This window comes from Pieris napi, chromosome 22 (genome assembly GCF_905475465.1).
Source record: "Pieris napi chromosome 22, ilPieNapi1.2, whole genome shotgun sequence".
Taxonomy (NCBI): domain Eukaryota; kingdom Metazoa; phylum Arthropoda; class Insecta; order Lepidoptera; family Pieridae; genus Pieris; species Pieris napi.
Window position 1 is genome coordinate 8,927,003 of NC_062255.1, and position 22,734 is coordinate 8,949,736.

General features: G+C 32.8%; 1 protein-coding gene across 3 annotated transcripts in view; it reads left to right on the plus strand.

The window, feature by feature from the left end:
- Positions 1-22,734, plus strand: part of LOC125061015 (zinc finger and BTB domain-containing protein 44-like) — a 48,030-nt gene that overhangs the window by 19,871 nt on the left and 5,425 nt on the right. For 2 of the 3 annotated variants that reach the window (XM_047666157.1, XM_047666159.1), the window contains exons 5-10: positions 176-343; positions 17,364-17,474; positions 18,198-18,315; positions 19,346-19,490; positions 21,192-21,498; positions 22,079-22,225. In XM_047666157.1, coding sequence (XP_047522113.1) covers positions 176-343; positions 17,364-17,474; positions 18,198-18,315; positions 19,346-19,490; positions 21,192-21,498; positions 22,079-22,225 — 996 coding nt within the window. The remainder of the gene's footprint in view (positions 1-175; positions 344-17,363; positions 17,475-18,197; positions 18,316-19,345; positions 19,491-21,191; positions 21,499-22,078; positions 22,226-22,734) is intronic. The other variant, XM_047666158.1, reaches the window with a different exon arrangement.

Here is a 22,734-nt window from a genome sequence, read left to right on the forward strand (position 1 = left end):
TATTTAATAAATGAGGTGTTTCTTTTATTTGAGCCGTGTAAAAGCGTTATCCTAAGTAGGTTCATCCGTTATATATAGTTATCACTGGACAATCAGTGCACTGCCGGGAAAAAAGAAGGGAAAAAAGAAGGGAACAAAGAATTAGTGTACACCATAAATAAATCTGATTTTTTAGCATCAACAGCTACACCGTCAGACGTGAAACGCGAGTCCGAAGACGAGAGGCCAAAGAAGAGAATCTCGATTATGTCACCTGATGATGAGAGGATGAGAGCGAAAAAGAAGATGACTGTGCGCTTCCAGGACGAGAAGATGGAAGAACCCAATAAGGTCACTTCACCCAGTGAGTATTGTATTTAGCTTTTACAGTTTTTTTTTAAATATATGTAATAGTTGCTCAAGCGATCAGGCGATTTATTTAATTATTAAAGTTCACCACAACATATAATGCTATATCTACAGTATATGTTACAAGCTATATTTTCTAATGGAGGGTCTTTGATTTTCTTATTTGGTGATTACGTCAACAGTAATTAATTTTTTACATTACGTAAACAGTAATTACTTTTTTTTACTTTTTTACAAATATTACCCACACATTGTCTGTGCTTGAAAACGAAATGCATTTTCGAGGATTCCTACAAAAAATTAATACGTTTATTTAATTGATCAGCCCACTACCGAATATGTCAAGCTCTGGATTAGTTTTTATTTTGTTGTTCGTTCTATGAAAATGAAAAAGATGTTCTTGGTTCTATTCCGAACCAATTCGACTTTAGTAGGTAAAGCACTTTAGAGCCGTCTGGCAAAGCGAGTGTCCAACAGACGGCATCACATAACATCAGATGAGCCTCCTGCCTGTTTGCCTCCGGTTACATAAAAATTAGATTATTGACTTTAATTAACATTTAAATGGACTACAAAAATTCTAATTATAAATATCATAAATCCTTCGATTTATTGTCATTATTAAATGTCAAAAAATCAAGTCTAATATGTCTCGGAACGCAATCAAAAAAACAGGTTGAAGTTTTATTATAAGTTCAAATAATATTTGCTTTTAATAAAATTAATAAATGACAACATAGCGGTAACTTTTAAGATATATTTGAGATGTAATCCTTCATTTTAATATTATAATAAATGAAATATATTATAAGTAATTCAGATTAATTATAAAAAAAATCCGCACAATCAGCCACATAAAAATAGATTAGAATAAAACTTAATTTATAACGCACATTTTAAACGCAAGTTCATATACAATGTAAAAACATGTTTAATTACGTAATTTAAACAATTAAAAGACAGTCCTATGTGTATTCATCTAACATCGAACTCAGAGAAACTTTGAAATCGATTTTCCTTTAGTTTTTACAATTCAATTTTTGGTTTAATATTTTTATCTCTTCGTGTATGTTATGTTTGCCTATAAGTGCTTGTTACATTAAATATTGTAATGAAAAATTTGTGTACCAATGTATCAATGCTGCGCATTGGCAAGTTTTTATATATATATCAAAGTATCTCAGGTAACCGTTATTTAAATGACGACGAGTAGTTAAGCACTATTAAATATGATGATGTTTCCGTCAAATAATGATAATTATTAACAAGAAAACCAGATGAAAAATTATTATAATAGCCCTGAGGGCATTCGGAACGCACCTGCCATTTTATATGATTCAAGTAATTGTAATTTTATTTCAGTTAAGGTATATTTTCGCTTAATACTACATTGACACGTATTGTTCAAGATTTGGAAATAAAAAACTCATTGCCAAATCTCGAATTTTATCTATAAACTATCAACATATTCAGTAACTAGAGAGCATACTAAAAGGCCGGTAACGCATCCCCTAACCTTTTGAAACAACGGTTTTCCTTTATCGCCTAACCGCAGGCTCGCTTGCTCCCCCATGCTTGTTATAATCCAGTCTCCCGCCGCGTGGTATGTCTCTGTTAGGTGAGTTCAGTTTTCACTATTAGTTCATTAGTTAGATTTAGGTATATAATGACAAGGTTTTGTGTAAATGGGTATATAACGATTTCCACGTGTTTGAAAAATATCACGTATATATTTAAAAAAAAAATTGTACTATATATTTATTTATTAAAGTACACCGCACCATACATATAATTTTTGTTTATACATATTTTAATTTATTATTATTGTTATTTTTTCTTTAGATTTCACTTTATTTTAATTTAGTCATAGTTACGTGTTATTTAGTTTTTTTTTAAATTCTTTATGCACTTCTTGTACTCTACTGTAGGTGTTTCTTTTTTATTGTTCCACTTTAGGGTTGCCTGGAAGAAATCGCTTGTTAGCGATAAGGCTATCCATGCCTTATAATTTTTGTAACCTGCTTTTTTTAAAAATTATATGTATGTTTTTGTATAAGGAAATAAAGTATAAATATGTAAATATTTTCAACAGTATAAGCGATAATTTTACAAAAATAAAAATATTATACTTCCATAGATTTAGTAAAAACTAAAATTTATAATTAACTACAAATTTTAATTTTTATCTTACTTGCCTAATGTGGATGAAACCGATAGGTGTCAAACAACGCTTTTTAAATCAGCCCAATACCGATTATATCAAACTCTTCAAGCTCTCAAGTAGTCATTCAAAGTCATTTTTTTTTAAAGTAATAACCGTCATCCACCTTCTTACCTATTTAAACAAATCACGATACAGAAACCTGAGGCAAATAACAATATTTAATAATAGATTCGCAAAGTAATTGTTATTAATACAACAGTCTATCTTAAGTATAGCGAATACGTTTTAATCGAAAAACCAGAGCACTCCTTAAAATATTGATTGGCTTTCCCGGTTAATGAATTTCATCCTATACTCCTGTTATAATTTAACAAGGGTGCATCAAGCTAGCGCATACATCTGCAGTATATTATAAGCACTAATTATCTTATGTGAGGGTGTTCCACCCTTCATAACTGTAGTTGCCACTATGTATATCAAGGGTTCATATGTAAAGTCGCTATAGGTTTTTGTTATATGATCAATAGCTATGAGTTATTCAATGATAGGTATTCGCTGGCATTTTGTTCCTATTTTATCCGTTCCTAAATAAGACTAATCAATATGAAAGTCTTGTCTATGATGTTGGGAAAGACAATGCAAATGTTACGTTGTTGTTCTATTGTCTTTGATTTCTGACGTGAATACAGATAATGTAAAATGTAACAGATTTCCGATGCTTGGGATAGATTTAACAAGGATTCTGATCAATAGCTATGTGTTATTTCATGAGAAAGATTATATTTTAACCCTTGCTAAATAGGACTATGTATTAATATATGAGTCTTGTCTATTACGTTGGGAAAATGTCATGTTGTCTATTGTCTCTGGTATTTACGTGAACATAGATAATGTAAAATATTTGATTTTACACTATCGATTCCGGATGCTTAGGATATATTCTTCGCTTAGCGCTAACAATGACTCCCATATAAAAAAAATACGTACAGGGGCATAAATATCTTTTAAATAAAGCTTTATATTTCATACTTTAGTATGCTTTAAGAAGACTGTTTTTAAAAGACGGAACTGTTCCTAGACCCACGGTTGTACCAATACACTTTTCTATATTTATATATTCGAAAACATTATGACTCAAACTCTTCTTAGTAACCGACGTGCTGTGCACAGGCTGATCACCTAATTGCTAAGAACAATATGAGCATGAAACAGTATTTACAATATTCTTACCCTAATAATATAAATTGATAAACAGAAAATTAAAACAAATTTAAAGTTTGGTTCCCTTTAACGCTGGCAGCATTTCCTCGCTGTATTGCGTTTCTTATTCGTTGAATGAGGCACCAGCTCTGGGGTCACCGGTACTATCTACCGGGCGTCAACTTAAATCTTTAATTGGCGCATGTGCAGTCAACCCCACTGACCAAATGTCTACTCCACAGGGAACAAAATCAAATCTGGACGAATATATTACTTTTATGACGTAATATATGCAAACATATGTTATCGTAACTGAATTTTTGCTTTTAGTAAGATGTAAAGTGAATGTACAATTAGAACATTTTAGTTTTAAGTAGCGTTTCACGGTTCGCTTGGTTTTATGTCTTATGTAGTATAAGATATATTACTTTTTTTAATAGAGTCTAATTTTGCAGTAATAACTATTTTATCTTGGATATAAATAATTTCTATGACCATAAACTTAATTAAATTTATTTATTGTATCCAAAGGTTTGGACAATTTATTCAGTAGCATAAATAATTTACAATATTTATGTTTAATTAACTTATAATTAAAGTATTTTTATCCAGTATACAAGCGTCACTCTTTGATCTATTTGTTATTCTTTACTTTAATTGCTTATTACATACCTGTAAATAATGTACAGCCTAAAGTACAATAATATTTTTTAAATATTACGACAACGACAAACCGTATTTTACTCTGGGTAATACTGGCAGCGTATAAAAAAACAATTATCCGTCAGATGTCAAAATTTATACATGATTCTAAATTTAAATTTGCCGCCTTCTAAACGATCAGATTTTATAATATACAAGATCGCATGGAGCAACATTACATCCTTCACAGGCAATTTATGATAATAACAAATTAGACTCGGTCTGTGATCTTGATATTTTTTTCTATATAGCCAAGTATGTGTTTTCCTTCTCTATAAGGATAGGTTAAGGTCGCCGGTTCCATCGACTAATAGAGGGTTCAATATTCAATCGCTTTCTGGTAATGGTGATAATTATGATCAAAATATTTATTTATAAAATCCCTAACACATATATAAAAGTTCGAATAAAATTCTTACATTAAAATCATATTTTATCACAATTTTATTACTCAATAAAACTGTATTTCTTTAATATTTTTTTGATTATCTGAGGTCATTACTCGGTCGTTGCTTTAAAATATTGAATTTGCGAAAACAATTTTGTATTTTTCGTAACAGTTTCATTTATTCACATTTTAACCAAATTTAAATGGAAATTTTTGTCATAAATTAAAACCTGTTTTTGTGGTACGTACTAAAATAATGTATTACTTAGATATGATATAAATGATAATGCCAATTTATTATATATTTATGTTACTCATAAAAAGTATATCAGTAGTATTATTTTACCAAAACTCTTTCGTCTCTCAAACAATCGACGGCGTGTGTCAGGCACAGATGATCACCTACTTGTTTATTAAAAACAACAAACGATCAAGAAACAGATACAGAATCTGAGACCCAGACCTAAAAGGTTGTAGCGCGACTGGTTTTTTAAAATTTAATTTAAATAATTTTTAAACCTCACGTTGAGATATAACCTCATTTTTTAATAAACTTTCGGATTTTCCATATTTCACATGAATACATTATATTTAATAACCTTAGTTCTTAAATATGGTATTTTATTCCAGTAGCATGGACTCTATGAAAATTCGCGAAATCCAAAATTACTTTACGTAAATAAATTCATACAACCAAGAGTTTGAGACACAAAAATATGTCGTTTGAAAGACAGAAGGCTGACAAATAATCCGTGAAACAATAATATATATCTGCTGCATAACCCTAGTGTCTTAAAAAAACAAAGGCGATAATCGACTTGGTGTTTTACTTTTGGAAAAAAATTATTATTCAATAAATGATTATTTGCGTGAGGCACTGTAGTTGATATAAATTTAATAACGTATGATATGTACGATACAAATAATATAAGAACTGACCAATTCATATGACTAATAATGTAAAATTCCTTTAAAGACAAATTTGCGCGCCATTGTGTGGCAGAATATGCGCACTTACGATTGCACCACCTTACACATTTTTCTACCATATTTTTGCAATAAATTATTATTATTATTAGAACCTTTTTGGTCTGGACGTCAGACTTCTGTCTCTTTATTCTAACAGGCAAAAGTTTAACTCGTAAGGTTTTCTCACGATATTATCTTTCATTGTACGAGGGAGTTTTAAATGCGCACATACATAAAAAGTCCATTGTGTAGCCGGAGTACAAACCTACGACCTCAGGGATGAGAGTCGCTCGCTACAGCCAACACGGCTCATAGTCTTATATTATAAAGGCGTATTTTCTTCAAGCGATTTATGATCCAATAAATTGTACATTTATACAATTCACTTAAGCTATATATGTACTCTTAATTATACTTTATAATAGAATGAATGGCAAAAACTATTCTCAAACCCATAATTTGCTAATCGAACGGGATACATAGGTCAAACAAAAAACATATAATATGGTGATCTAGATAAGCATTAAAATATCTCGGGACAAAAAGTTATTTGTAAAAGTTTTATAGTTTTGCATTTTAATATTATGTAATTGTATGGGCGATACTGATTAGACGTAAACCGTGCCAAGTAAAAATAAATATGCATTTTTTTTGGAAATTAAAATCTGTTATCTATTGAATCTCTAGTCCACAGATACGCGATTCGTAGAACCAATCACAATCAAACGAAACGTCATCTTTTGACTTGACTTAGGCCAGGTTCACACGGCATTGTCCTGCACGTTTTCTTTGTATTCGTTTTTTTAAAGTACTTTCCGGGTGGGTGTCCACATGGTAGATTTTCATTCGTGTAAAATACGAATAGCCGCAGTCTTCACACTGTTGTCACAGTGAGCGAGAACGAGATAGAGCTATATTATGTGCCCCTTTAAACCGAATTAATGTTAAAGTTCATTCGATTTGCTTGACAAGTCCGTTGAGTATTCGTTTGAACGTATAAACGGTGTACGATATTTTGCAGTACAAACGCCGTGAATGGGTCTATGTACAATACATGTGCCACTATTCGTTAAGACGTATACTGCAAAAAAACGTGCAGGACAATGCCGTGTGAACCCAGTCTTAGCGTTACGGATTTATTTATTACCTAATAATATACAGAGACAAAATATTTCACAGAACACGCAAATACAAAATCGAAAAAAGTGACAAATATTTTTATTAAAACAAATTTAATTAATTCTGGAACGTTGATAACAACTTACGCTGGCAGACATAAACTCACAAAAGGTTCATTAAAGCAAATTTGAAACTAATTTTCAAATTGTTGTCATGGCATATTGTCGCGATGTTGTATATATGTATATACTCTGTGAAAAGTGTTAGCTCTCGGGAATTCGACTATTTTGATTTAGACAATAATGATCAATTACGTGCTATGTAAATAAACAACAAATTAATTGTAAAGACAACCTTTTTGTTTGCTTTCAAATGTGTTGAATCTGTTCTCCTCGCGCTGCTGGCATTTAGAAATAGGTAATTGTAGTGCCACTGATTATTTAATAATAATCAGTGGCACTACAACCTTTTTAGGTCTGGGCCTCAGATTATGTATCTGGTTTATGATCATTTGTCAATCTAATAGGCAAGTAGATGACCAGCCTCCTGTGCCTGACACACGCCGTCGACTTTTTGTTTTCTTCACCATTTGAGCGAATGTTAAATGCACATAGCAATAAAATTCATTGCTGCACAGCCTGAAATCGAACTTACTACCTCAGGGATGAGAGTCGCACGCTGAAGCCACTAGGGCAACACTGCTCTTTAGGCCAAACAACTATCATAAAATACTAGTGTCTTTACACATGCACATTTATCATCATAAATTTGTCTAAACTTTTTATTGAATAGATTCAAGACCCATACTATAAAAGGCTACGCAAGATATAGTTATCCTTTTTTAAACTATAAAAATAATAAATAATATTTATTTAGCCTTTAGCTTTGTATAATTTAATGTATAATGTATGTATAATTTATTTTTACCGTTACAAAGATATAATACGCAAAAAGTCGTTAATTTAAAATGCATTGAGACATTCCAGTTTTATAAAAACTTGTAATACACTCGTATCATATGTACTAAATATCCAAAGGGCTAGCCCATACATACTTAACAGATATATATTTATAATCTTCAATATAAATCGCAATGAAAAAGCGAACTTACTGTTTGAAGAAGAATCGCATGGAGGTGATGTTTGCCTGGTATTTGAACCTTGAAGATCTGTAGTCGAACATGCTAACCACTATTAAAAAGGCAGTCAAAAATCGCTATAATAAATTCCTTTTTAGAAAAAAAATTCCGACTTCAAAATTAATTTTTATTTATAAATAGGTACACACGAAATATTATATAATCATTTCTTTCCTTTAGGTCTGTTTCGAAATCATATTATCGGATAAATGTTACATGACGTTTTCATATAAAGTGCTTATTATGAGTCAATTTTTTTAAGATATTATCAAAAAACATATTATACTTAATACTTTCATATGTAATTTTAGATTGACATTCAGATTACATAATTGGAAGTCTATAAATTCAGGCTTAGCATATTTCACGTTTTTTTTAACACACGGATTATGAAACTGACGGCTATTGAGTTTATAAATAAATATATATATATATATATATATATATTGTGTGGTATGTATTTACTAACCAAAAACTTATAAAAATATTTCGCCGAATTGAACTGAGGACCTCCAATGCCGCCATGAGATTGATGATTAGGTTCCAATTATATTTAGCTAGCTAGATCTTTAAAAAAAACTGTACCAAGTATTCTCCCTAGAGAACTACGCACATAGGTGGCTCCTCTATGAAGTTTTGATGTAACATTTATAACAAGAAATATTGTACAAATATCTTTTAAATTACAAGTTCCGATTACGTAACAGTGACATGCTCTTCATAATTTTGTATTTTGTTTTGACGTCAATGATATTACAATACAGTACGTTACCATATTAAAATTGTTGAATAAAATCATTTGACGTAATAGATTTATGAAAAATTCATATTACGTAAATATAGATAGAATCGCAATAAACAAATCATTCATCAATATATATTCAAAAGAAAGTTATGACTTTCGAGATTGAGAAATATCGATAATGCGTTTGACAAGTTATATCACTCCTGACTAAATTGGGCATAAGAAACATTTGTGATTAATTAATAAAAACAAACAAAAATTCAAGTGCCGAACAAAGAGACTGTAACACATGTGTACAAAACGGAATTTGATTGAAGCTAAATATTTTGTACACTTCGAGAGAAAGAACGAACTTGTGCACTACAGGGATTCTAACGCACGACTTTTTTAGCTTTATCATATGTACCTTGGCTTAATGTACGAAGTCTCCAGAATAGGGCAGAGGGCGTCAACAGTGAGTCTCTACCGTTTTGGTCTTGAGCTTCGTATTTCACCTCGCCCCAAGTCATTCCGCCTCTCTTTGCCCCATTTGCAAGGTTTATTTATTTATTTATGCTTTATTATCTTATTCACAAACATACACATAACAAAAGTACAAAAAACATGTTACAAAAAGTTATAAGGCAACGGGCGGCCTTATCGCTAACAAGCGATTTCTTCCAGGCAACCCTAATGTGGAATAATGAAAAAGAAACACCGACAGAGGGTAGAGAGTACAAGAATTGCAAAAATTATTAACAAAAAAAAACTCAAAATAACCTATACTATATCTAAAAAAAAGTAAAGTCTAAAGGAAAATAACAATAATAATAAATAAAAGTATGTATAGACAAAAATTTAAAATACAATCAAAAGGTTATCAGAGTATATAAGCATTCTTTTGGTTTTCTTGTTGGTTCCAATCAATTAATATATACCTTACAAAGAATACGTCTGTTGTTTCTGCAATATATATTTATTTTCAAATATTCTCACATTTATATACGAGGAACTTTACAAAATTCGAATTAATTGGTGACAAATGTGAAATATTGTTGTTATTAATTTTGGCATTAATATAAATTAATTATTGTACCTTAGGGAGTAAGTTTTGTATTTGATTAAAATTTTGATACTTTGCATTATAGTGAATAAACAATCGTTTAGTAGTATTAGATTTATAACATTGATACTAAATTTTCGGTAAATTACATTTTTTAGTACTTTTAAGATAAAATGACGACGACTTTTTTGTTTGTTATGACGTTGAAAACGATCCAGTTGCTTTTGCATTTATTCCATTACAAACATAAAAATGCTTCCTCTTCATATAGCTTATAGTATATCTTGCTTTATATCTTATTTTGTACTTAACTCTAACCGCCAATATTACAAACAAGTCGGCAATTTAAATCACATCATCTTACATCTGACATCTTCATATAACTTTTTATCTCTCCGAAAATCTCTCAAATTATTTCTGATTCTTTATTAAATTTTTGATTAAATTCTTTCGTATTATGCCATTTATATAGGAAAAATCTACTGACTTTATATGCTTCTGTATCCGTTTCGGGTGGTTTTTCTAATAGGAAAGTACCTCACGATGTTTTCCTTACGAGTGTGTGCGTATATAGCAAAGTTCAGTCCACAGCCGAGGTTCGAACCTTACTGTTAATTTTGTATGCTATAGGCTAACATTAGGCTATGACCGAGTGTAAACAGGGAAAACTGTGGAGCTTAGATAGTAATCAACGGTATATTTACTTTAAGGAATTTTAATGTCAATTGAATTACCGTTGGCAATTACCGAAGACGAAATGTAAAAACTTGGACATCTTCGATCAATTACAAGGTTTTATTTCTTATTTAAAAATCAATTTTGTTTAATTGGCATATTTGTAAGATAAGATCTTTTGCGGGATTTCAACGTTTAACGCAAATAAAAATCGTGTTTAATTTACATAAATTAATTAAAATGTACTTTGCGAAATTAAGAATTTCTACCAATAATTACGCGCAGAAGTTAACCCGTTTCTTGAATATGTATTCTTATTGTTAATAATGCTCTGTTTTGCCACGCAGTGTTGGGGGTTTGAACCCAATTGCAATTGTGATTCTAAACCTTAAGATTATCGTGTTTTAATTGTAGATTTTTCATTATTACTTGTAATTATATTTTTACCCCCACCCTTAGTATTTATTTTTCTTACTGAAATTGTCTGGGAGAGATCGCTTGATAAGCCAGCCCGTTGCATCCCTAATAATTTGTTACCTGTTTTAATCTGTTCTTTAAATGTAATAAGTAAGACTTTCCTTTGGTCATTTGACACTCGAGTGCAGGAAAATATCGTGAGGAATTCGGCCTTAGACCCAAACGATGTGTGTTAGCTACTTACCTAGAAAAACCTAATTATAACGAAATATATTAAAACCTTAGGCCAATACGAAGGGTTATAACACCACTGATGTTATACTTTAAAATAAAAAAAATATAACTTGAGAAAAAGTACTTAAATTACTCGTTCCATTATACCATTGTAATTCCGTTTGTATTAATTATATTAAAAACATCGCACGACATTCATAAACATTGGGTTTAATTATAAAAATATGCGATAAGGAATAATGGTTATTGTTTAAATGTAAACTAATGAAAAAACGTATGTGTTTCTGTAAATAAAATGGTTGTAATACATACATAAAGTGCTCTTGCTCTTTCCTTCAAATTGCATTTAGGCTGTAATAAAAAGAGATACGAGTTCTTTAGTCAAACGTTATGAATATAGGGGATAAAATTAAAAAGTTTCCTTGGTCATTTCAAACTCAAAATAACTTTATTCATATAGGTAACCGATTATGAACGTCAACAGAAAAGATAGTTAATTAATTCTAAATATACATTTACTACCAGTTCGTAAGTCAAGATCGTAGAGTGAGCAAGAACTGGCTTGAAACTCTCCGCCACTCTTTTTAATCGCCAAGTTTTGAGTATTACATGATACAAATTGTTTGAACTGGAGCAAATCAATCCCAAGGATTATTATTATTATTAAATCTTTATTAATCCATACAACAATTGGTTAGTTTGCATTAGTTGTGTTAGTTTAAATTTATGTTAGATTCCTTTTTTAGTGGTCTAGTTCTTGTATGGCCTTTTAGGGTAAAAGCCTCCTCCATATTTTTCCATTTCTCTTTGTCTTGAGCAACTTTCATCCAGTTTTTCCCCGCTAATTCTATAATGTCATCTGTCCATCTCTTCTTTTGTTGTCCTATACATCTTTTTCCAGTAGGTCCAATCCATTCTGTTATTTCCAGCGTCCATCTTCTATCCCGCGCTCTAGCAATATGACCTGCCGATTTTAGCCTTAGAGCGTGTTTAAGTGCATCTGTAATCCCAAGGATTAGAATCATTTAAATAATCGTCAAATTTATAAAAAGCTTTATTGATTTATGTACGCTTAACGAGAGTTTTCGTTTGAGTTTGAGTTCGTTGCGGGTAGGCGCAAGTTGAATATCGAGTCCTCACAAAATAACCAATTAAAAATAGAAATAAGTGAGAATACACAATAAAAAGTAAATATCAAACTGAACCAGGAGAAGATATACCATAGGCAAACGTATCTGCCTCATTATTAGTGTAAAAAATAGAACATTTTCACGTTTTAATTTGTGTTATTGCAACGGTGACTTTTCGTTTTGACTAAAACAATTAAAAGTGCGTGTACAAATCTAGTGCAAGTGACTCGGAACAAGGATCAGTCAATTTTTGTTGATATTACTACAAAAAGAAGAAAAAACTACGACTTTGTAACAGTGATGTTAAACGGGTATACGTGACTTGCAGCGACCTAATATTACATTAGTCACTCCTTGTAAACGTCACTCAAGAAAGAAACTGTTCAAGTAATTCGTCCTCTTCGTCATACAGTATCTCGGCGTCGCAGATAAGCTGTGTTCCTGAATCGAACATTTGTATCGGCCCGAGTTCAAACCTAGACACGGAATATTGACACTTCAATAAATTTCGAATTTTTGTTTTTATAATTTTACTTGAAGATATCTAATCTATCTCTAACGGATAGAATATAAAAGGAAAAATAATTCTGTAATAAAAAAAAAAAAAAAAAATTAGAAACAACATTTCAAAGTATGGACAAAAAAGAAATGGAATACCTTATAGAATCGATACACCAAAAGCTGTGCGAAAAGTTGGAAGATCAGACGAGAATTATAACAGAAAGTGTAACAAAGTCCGTCGTAAGCAGTATAAATGTGAAGTTAGCAGAATTAACTGAAGAAAACAAGAAACTTAAATCGGAGATCGTCGTTCTAAAAGACAAAGTAAAATTCCTTGAAGATGGGAAAAGGAAAAATAATTTAGTATTTTTTGGCATACATGAAAACCAACAAGAAGAACCTAACCTGCTTACACACATGCTGAAGTTGATAAATAATTCAACTGGTTTATCCTTGGACCCTAAAGAGCTAAGCTCAGCTTATAGACTGGGCAAAAAGAGTGAAAATCCTCGCCCAGTCCTCGTTAACTTCACTAGCCTTTGGAGAAAATACGAGGTACTGAAAAATGGAAACAAACTCCCATCTAACATGTATGTAAAAGAAGATTTTTCCAAAGAAGTATTAGAAAAAAGAAAACTATTACAAATCGAACTAAAAGCTGAACGTGCTAAAGGGAAAACTTGCCACATTAAAAAAGATAAGCTCGTTATATACGAGAATACGCATGAGAAATCTGAAAAAAGAAAGAGAAACTTCTCAGAATCTCCGAAACAATATCAACCCCAACCAACAAGTAAAAAAATAAACTTACTTGATTACTACGAAGCGCATGGCTCGAATTCAACGCCGAAACAGCAAAAAAACTAGCATGCGCCCCCGACCGCTCGAACCAACATAATTCTTTCAAACACAACAACAACAGACAAAACGCACTAACCACCCCAAGCCGGCTGGTCACCGTGGGGGCTGTCGACCACTCCCTTCCAGCTCAGAAACGAGATGAGAAGATTCACAAAAACATTACAAGTTCCATCACTCCAAGCCGAATCGAAAATAAGATACTTTATATCGCCACTCTGAACTGTCTATCATTGAGAACACACGAAAAACTTACCGAGCTAGAGTTAGCTCTTTTAAAGATAAACTGGGACATATTAGGATTAAGCGAAATAAGAAGAATAGGCGAAAGCATTGAAGATCATAAAGAGTATATCTTCTATTATAAAGGCGAAATAAAAGGATCCCATTTTCCAGGTTTCAAGGACAAATGGTCAATTATACAAATTTATGCACCTACTGAAAATCATGAAGAACATATCAAAGATAAGTTTTACAACCAATTGACTACAGTTTTACAAAATACTTTCAAAAACATCATAGTTATGGGCGATTTCAATGGAAGAATAGGACGCAGACGTCCTGGTGAAGAGAACATCATAGGCGACTTCGGCTTCGGCCCAAGGAGCAAAAATGGAGAACGAATGCTCAATCTTGCTCTCGAAAATAACTTAGCATTCATGAACAGTTTCTTCAAAAAAGTTACGGCGAAGAAGTGGACATGGATATCACCGGACGGACGCCACAAAAATGAAATCGACTACATCGGAACCAACAATAGGAAACCCTTCCAGAACGTTAGTGTATTAAATCAACTCAACTTCAACACCAATCATCGATTAGTAAGAGCCACCATAAAATGTATCGAACCAAAGAAAAGTAGAAATAAATACAACACAAAAACAAAGCTAATGATAGTAAAACAAATCCCTGACAATGAAGTCAAAAACCAGATAGAAGGAAAATATATCAATGAAGTAAATGAAATACTTGGAACTCTAAGTCGCAATCCCCCAAAAACTAACAAGAAACAAATTGGAAAAGAAACTCAAAAGCTAATGGAAGAAAGAAAACAGCTCTTAAAACTTGGAAAAAACAAGCAAAATCTAAAATTGATATCAGAAGTAAGTAAGAAAATTAGTAACAATATTAAGAAAGAAAGAACCAAAAGAAGAATAGAAGCACTTAATTACCATATAACCAAGACAGGAGGAGTTAAAAAAGCTCTAAATGAACTCGTAGAAACAAAACAATGGATACCGAACATTAAGAATTACGTAGGCAAACAACAGACAAAAAGAAAAGATATATTGAAAACTGCAACAGACTTCTACAGAAACCTCTACTCACTAGAGACTGATAATACCTCACAGAATCCAGTAAATCTTGAACAAGACGAAGAAGAGGTACCTAAATTTCTCCTTTCAGAAACGGAGCATGCTATCAAAAGCCTAAAAAATGGAAAAGCGCCTGGACCAGATCACATAACTAATGAGATGATCAAAGTATCATCAGCAGCACCAGGGAACCTAAGAAAACTTACTGAACTATTCAATACCATACTAAAAACGGAATACATACCTTCTCAATGGACGAAGAACATAATTACACTGCTCCACAAAAAGGGTGACAGGAACATCATAGAAAACTATAGACCTATAAGCCTTATGTCCAACATGTATAAAGTTTTCTCCAAAATGATCCTGCGAAGAATAACGAAGGTAATGGATGAACAACAACCCATGGAACAAGCTGGATTCAGATCCGGATTCTCAACTGTAGATCATATACATGTTATAAAACAGCTAATACAAAAGTGCAAAGAATACGGAAAAGCACTATACATCGCTTTTGTAGACTACAGTAAAGCATTCGACTCTATAAAGCACGATTCCCTCTGGAGAGCCTTAATACAACAAGGTATACCAAAAAAATACATACGTATAATTAGAAATATATATACAAGTAGCACGGCTTATATCAAACTAGAGACAACGGGTGAAGAATTTCCTATAGCCAGGGGTGTGAGACAGGGCGATCCTTTGTCCCCAAAACTCTTCTCAGCCATTTTGGAGAGTTTATTTAGAAATTTGGAATGGGATAAGGTCGGCATAAACATAAACGGCAGACAACTGAACCACCTAAGATTCGCAGACGATTTAGTGATCATTTCAGATAACGCAAAGACGCTTCAAACTATGCTGCAACAGCTGACAGAAGCAAGCAAGATAGTTGGGCTTTCTATGAACAAATCTAAAACGAAAATAATGACAAATAGAGAAACTATTATGATACAAATAGGAGGAGATGCTATCGAATATGTAGATCACTACGTATATTTAGGGCAAATAATATCATTTCATGACCAAATGGATCTTGAGATAGAAAGAAGTTAGAAGAGTGTCTAGCGCCTGGAAGAGATTTTGGTCACTCAAGGAAGTACTTAAAAGTAAAGACTTCCCAATAGTAGCTAAGAAAAAGGTGTTCAATCTATGTATCCTACCATGTGTTACATACGGCTGCGAGACTTGGGCTTTATCTCAGAAACATCTTCTAAAGTTGAGAACATGCCAAAGAGGAATGGAAAGAAGCATGGTGGGTGTAACACTGAGACATCGAAAAAGAGCAGAAGAGATCAGATCAACGACCAAAGTAGAAGACATTATAAAGAAAATAAGGCAGTTGAAATGGCGCTGGACTGGGCACATGACGAGAGATAGCAGGTTGAAATGGACAAAAATAATTACAGAATGGCAACCACGTGATGGAAAAAGGAAAAGAGGAAGACCGACCAAGAGATGGGCAGACGATATTAAGATAATAGGAGGCACAACTTGGACAAGAAGAGCTAATAACAGAAAAGAATGGAAACAGCTGGAAGAGGCCTACGTGTCACAGGACACGCTGATCACCAAAAGCGGGTCTTATGATGCATAAGATTAAGTTTTATTTTATTTATGTGTTAGAATTAAGTGTTTTTTTTATGTAACTTAAGTAATTGTTATTACATTGTATGGGTGTCAGCAATAAAGGCTAATCAATCAACGAGAGTTTTGAATTTATTCAGCGATAATTCTCTAATTTCGCTTGGGAGTTTGTTGGTCGTACGCTTAAATTAGTTATGTTTCGAGTATTATACATTTGAAAGTCACCATTTATTTTAAAATCGTTTACTCCCTTAGGGAAACACAGCAAATACTCCGAACAGCTCGATTTTATTTAAAAGACAAGTTAATCAGCTGTCTGTTGACTTTTTGGGTCTTTAATTACTACATATTATAATTTAGTTTAGCAAAACATTTAAGAATATAAAATTTGTTTCCGGGGTACATAACTGGTAGCGTTTCTTTACTAGATTACATTGCGTGGAAAGATGGTTTCCTTTTAGCATCATATTATGAAGTGTTAATTGGACACAACAATATATATGTGCCGTGAAGCGAACGCGCCTCACCTGGGTCACCTTATATAATAGTTTAACACTCGTCACTATATGATAAAAATATAGTTATGTATGTTTCGTTTAAAACGATTGATAAGTTGTTAGTTGTTGTAATTAAGTAGATGTGTTTGGTTTAAGCTGAAACCTGTCTTATAAAATTAACTAACACACCGATTAACACATGCCAGAAATAGCCGAACAAATATATTATAGAATTTAGTTTAATAAAACCAGATTTTATTGTTATAAATGAGAGATGTTTTTTAATCTTTACAGTATGGTAATTGAAAATTATAATTAATGCTTTTTCAGATGCAACAAATAATGGCGAGCCAAAAGAAGACAACAAACAGGGCGGTATAAAAGTTGTGCAGTTGGCTGTTTTACAGAAACCCACCAATAACGAACACGACGATTCTGATGGTAAGACTTCAAATTCTTTTTTTACACATGATTTTTTTAAACAGATTACATTCAATCTATAAATCAATCATACGACAAATGTTTAGCATGATATATCATGCGATGGGACGACGGGATCGAAAGCGATCGAAAGCAAAACGGTAGCTGGAAAAAATTGGATGACGATGGCACAAAATAAAATAGGGTGGAAAATTTAAAGAAAAAACTTTTTAACCGGATTAAAGTTATGTATTATTATAAATTTACAATTATTTTTTTGAAGACATAAGGTGTTGGATGTCAAAAAGTATCACAGCTGTAGAAAAAGTTCTGCCAAAACTCTCCACCTTTTAGTCGATACCAACTCCGGGGAAATAAATACAGATAATGCAACTTTTTCTACAGCTGTTTTACTTTTTGACATTCAACATCTTTTGTCTTCAGTCACCGTGACCACGCACACTGTAAAGCACGCGAAACGTCGGATCAATTTAAAATTATGTTAAATAATTGTAAATTTATAATAATACATAACTTTAACCCGGTTAAAAAGTTTTTTCTTTAAATGTGTATCGGTTATGTCAATAAAAGACAATACTATAGGGTGGACTATACTATAGGGTCTCCCGGACCGTAGTTAAAATTATATTTATTTTTGTTAAATGCATATCAATAAGATGTAGATATAAATTTTATTGCATTAAAATACGCCTCAAATTTCTAATGAAATACACATTTTTACAGAACGAGGTAAAGCGATGGACGAGGAAGAAGAAACAGATTCAAGTGGTTCCGTATCTGATGCTGCTGCCAATGATTCGCAGGATGGAAGGCCGTATGCATGTGATATTTGTGATGTTAGGTAAGCACTATGTTTTAAGTTTTACGTAAATCTCTATATAAAATTCTCGTGTCACAATCTTCGTTCTCATACTCCTCCGAAACGGCTCGACCGATTCATCTGAAAATTTTTATGCATATTCAGTAAGAGAATCTTTCAAACCCCTAAGGGGTGTCCACTCCAAAAATTTGGATTTTATTTATTAGACAACAATTTTTAGTTTTTTGTTTTTATGATACAGTATACAAAGATACATACAACTCTTAATTTTCACCCCTCTACGATCAACACCTATGTTTTATTATAGTTATTTTTATTAAACTAAAATATTGTTTCTCAGAAGTAATATAAGGACATGGCGAAAGAACCTTTGTCGGGTCTGCTAGTTTATTAATTATATTATTATAGCGCAATGTTGGCCTAGTGGCGTGCGACTCTCAAGTCTCAACCCTAGTCTTCAGTTCGAGCCCCGACTGTGCACCAATGCACGTTTTGTCTATATGTGCGTCGTTGAATAGAATACTGCATAGTTTCTTATCTTGTGTGGTATAGATATAATTAAAAGTAATCAAAAATGAAAGAAATAGCTTTTAATAAAAAAATATTGGTTGTTTGTAAAGTAGGTTTACGATCGAGATGTTTACGTGATAACGTCTTATTGGTGATATAAGTTTTTGGGAAGTAAGGAATTAATGAAGATAACAATTTTTTCAAATTTTAAATTACATCTATCGTTTTATTCACACTTTTGATGATACATTTCGGGTGTAAAATGACAAGTTTACTTATTCGACTATGATATACATTTTTCTTCATACATTCACGGAATCACTGGCAGCGCTCGAGATGAGACGGGAGATCGGTCCGTCTCTCTCTCGTTATACCTGCGATCGCGCTCGTGAGGTTTTGGTGTGACACAAGTTTCTGAACATGTCACCCGACTAAAACGATTTTAAAGACGTTATCACGTCAAAAAACACTTACGCAGGTGTTACACAATGATCACCGGTTTTACCATAATAAATAAATATAATTTATTACTAAATTCCAGGTTCGCCCGTTCATCCCATTTGTCACGACATCGTCTTACGCACACCGGTGAGCGTCCGTATACGTGCGGCGGTTGCGGACGTTCGTTCGCTCGCTCCGACAAACTGCGCGTACACACTAAGATCTGCGAGCGGGTACGTATTCATGTACGTGATGTGAAATGTGGTTTTATGTTTTTTATACTTTTTGTTATGTTGTATGTAGTTCTACGGAAATAAATAGTAATAACTTAATTTAAAATACTTAAAACTAATTAGGTATTAACGCTATATTATATACCTTTATATACAGCGAGGAAAAAAACGTTATATTGTCTTTTTGTAATTAACTAAAAACCTTATTTTCTCATACAAACAAATTGAGAAAAAAAATCGTCGATAAATTTAACACCCTTGCAAATTCATACATACTAAACATCGGTAAAAAACGGCAACGCATTGGCGTGCTAGTTCGGTAGGATTATTATTACGACCGGGACGTAAAAATTATAGCTAAGTTCACTTGTGTCATAACAAATTAAGATTAATAGAATTCGATTGTTTGAGCCACCGGGATGACTACGAAAGAGATTGTATATACTTACTAGCAGACTCGGCCAAGCGTTGCTGTAGCTAAGTTTTTTGTTAGGTATATTATATAGTAGTACGTAGTAAAGGGAAACGGTAGGAGAACACCAGTCATGGTGACCGCCATGCTTTTTTGGTGGTTATGCCATTAAATTGTAACTTATGTGAAACGTTGGTACTTTCAACACTGTGCCATCTGTTAGAATTGTGACTGTCAAATAATATACAAATATTTTGCAATTAAATAATATTGCTGGTATAAATTGAGATGTAAGCTATCCTATCTTTTAAGTTGGATCAAACTACACACGGTGTGCAAATTTTATTGATATCGGTTCGGTAGTTTAGGAGTCTATAGCGGACAAACAACGTGACACGTAATTTATATATATTAAGATATTCAACTGAATGTTTCATTCGATGAGGTTAAGTATTCATAAGTACTTTTTTAATACAGTTGCTCAAAAAGTGGCGTATTGCAGTCGAGACACACTCGTTTCTTTACCTTATCCGAACTAGTGCGTTTTCTTTCCCAACTGTCAAAATAATGTCTATTAAAAAGAAAAAACCAACCACAAAGTTTTTACTAAAAAAAAATCATGCAATGATTCATGCAAATATTTCTAAAAAGGAGCTACTAACTTGTTTCAATATCAGATTTAATGATTTGATTCAATGAGTTAGGTTAGGTTTCATTTCATCTCATTAAATTTCATTTCATATCAATAAAAAATTCTACTGAAGACTTGGCTGTATGGGCATAGTTCCCTTGGCCTAACCAAAATTGGGGGAAGAAAACAAAAAAATCTTTGCTTATATTCTTTTACGGTTGGCGCAATTTTCCATAAATGTTCTTTGCTAGTTTAGTTGTTTGTTATATTGTATATGAAATATACATGAACAAACATACTAAATTACATACAAAAACAGTAAATATGCAACCTAAAACTTCCCCAGTTAGTATAAAAAAAAAACTGTTCGAATTCCAATATATATGTGAATTTTATCTTTTATAAGAAATAAATGATTAGTTAGTTGAGTTTATTGTGTTTTTTTATTTAATTAAATTGCTTTGCTAAAAATAGTTCTTCAGTACACGTGCGTAACCGTCATTGCAACTTGTTCCGACTGTCATTTGTCGTAATTTGCAATGGCCGGCTTTCCACACTCGTAATGAAATACTAGACTTAGGTACGATACATTACAAGCATTTCACGTCTAACCTGAAAGGAACAACTATACTGGAAAAGCTGTTACAAGGAAAGCATTTCCAAATTTCAGGAAGACCCAACAGTGGATATGGCAAACGAACAGCCGGTTGTCAAACGCGAGGACAACTCCGAAGTGATGTCAGGAATGGTCCGTTCCACGCATCGCGAGTCCAGCCATCTTGTTTTCACGCCCAGCGGTGACGTCATGCTGCCCCCGAGAACTACTCCAGTGATTTTAAACTCCACACTGGATGCTAGGAACGATGCTGATCTCTCTGATCCTCCGAGACGGGGCCGCGGTAGACCCAGGAAGACCCCGCTGCCTTTGACCCCCAAGGTCAAGAAGCGACGAGGACGCCCGCCAAAGACGTCTCTTGGTAAGTTAAATTTATTCTGTTTCATAGTGCTTAGGGGGCGTCCATAAATTACGTGAGGTGTTTAAGGGGGGGAGGGGGTCGAGTCAAATCTCATTTAATCTTACGTTGGCGAGAGGGGGGGTCTCGGCAAATATCACGCAATTTTTTGACGCCCCCTTATGTAAGTAACAAATTCTAAAAAAAATTAGCTATTATTAGTATTCATTTATTCAAATACTGTTTGCCTATCACATGCCTAGACCAATTTAAAACTATAATGGACTTGTGGGTTGCGTTATTTTAATCTGAGCAATAAATAAATTATGATAATAATAATTAAAAATTGATAAATGTAAAATTAAAACAAACTTAAAAGTTTGGTCCCTGTGATGTTTAATGATGGCATTTCCTCGCTGTATTGCAATACTTATTCGTTGAGCGAGGAAAGCACCAGTTATCTAACAGGCGCCAATTTAATTCATAAACATAATAAATATATATATTTTTTTACAATTGACATATCACAAAATGACTACGTACTGAGAACATGTAAATGTATAATTAAAAAAAACTAGATTTTGAGAAATAAAAAACATTCCAGACATGGAAGGATGTGTACTAACAAGTGGTACCGTGATGGGTCCCAGCCCCCAACATATGTCTGCTCTGTCCCCCGCGGGCCAACAGCTGCTGCTGAAGAGGAAACGAGGTCGCCCACCCAAGAACTACCTCATACCCAACAGACCTGGTAAGAAAAGAAATATAGAGATTTTTTTCGATATTTTTTAACAATGTTTATTTTCTTGCTTTGTTTGACTTTAAATTTGAATGTTTTTAATAGTTTATAGAAATATTATTTTAACAATTTGTTGTTGAAATTACCTGTTTCCGTTTTCCAACTTGTTTTGAGCTTGGCAGTCCAATTTCTATGGTCACGTGATGTTACACAATATTGCCATATTCAAAATACAACAATAAGAAATTATTGACGTGATAACGTCTTTAAAATCGTTTTAGTCGGGTGACATGTTCAGAAACTTGTGTCACACCAAAACCTCACGAGCGCGATCGCAGGTATAACGAGAGAGAGACGGACCGATCTCCCGTCTCATCTCGAGCGCTGCCAGTCATTCCGTGAATGTATGAAGAAAAATGTATATCATAGTCGAATAAGTAAACTTGTCATTTTACACCCGAAATGTATCATCAAAAGTGTGAATAAAACGATAGATGTAATTTAAAATTTGAAAAAATTGT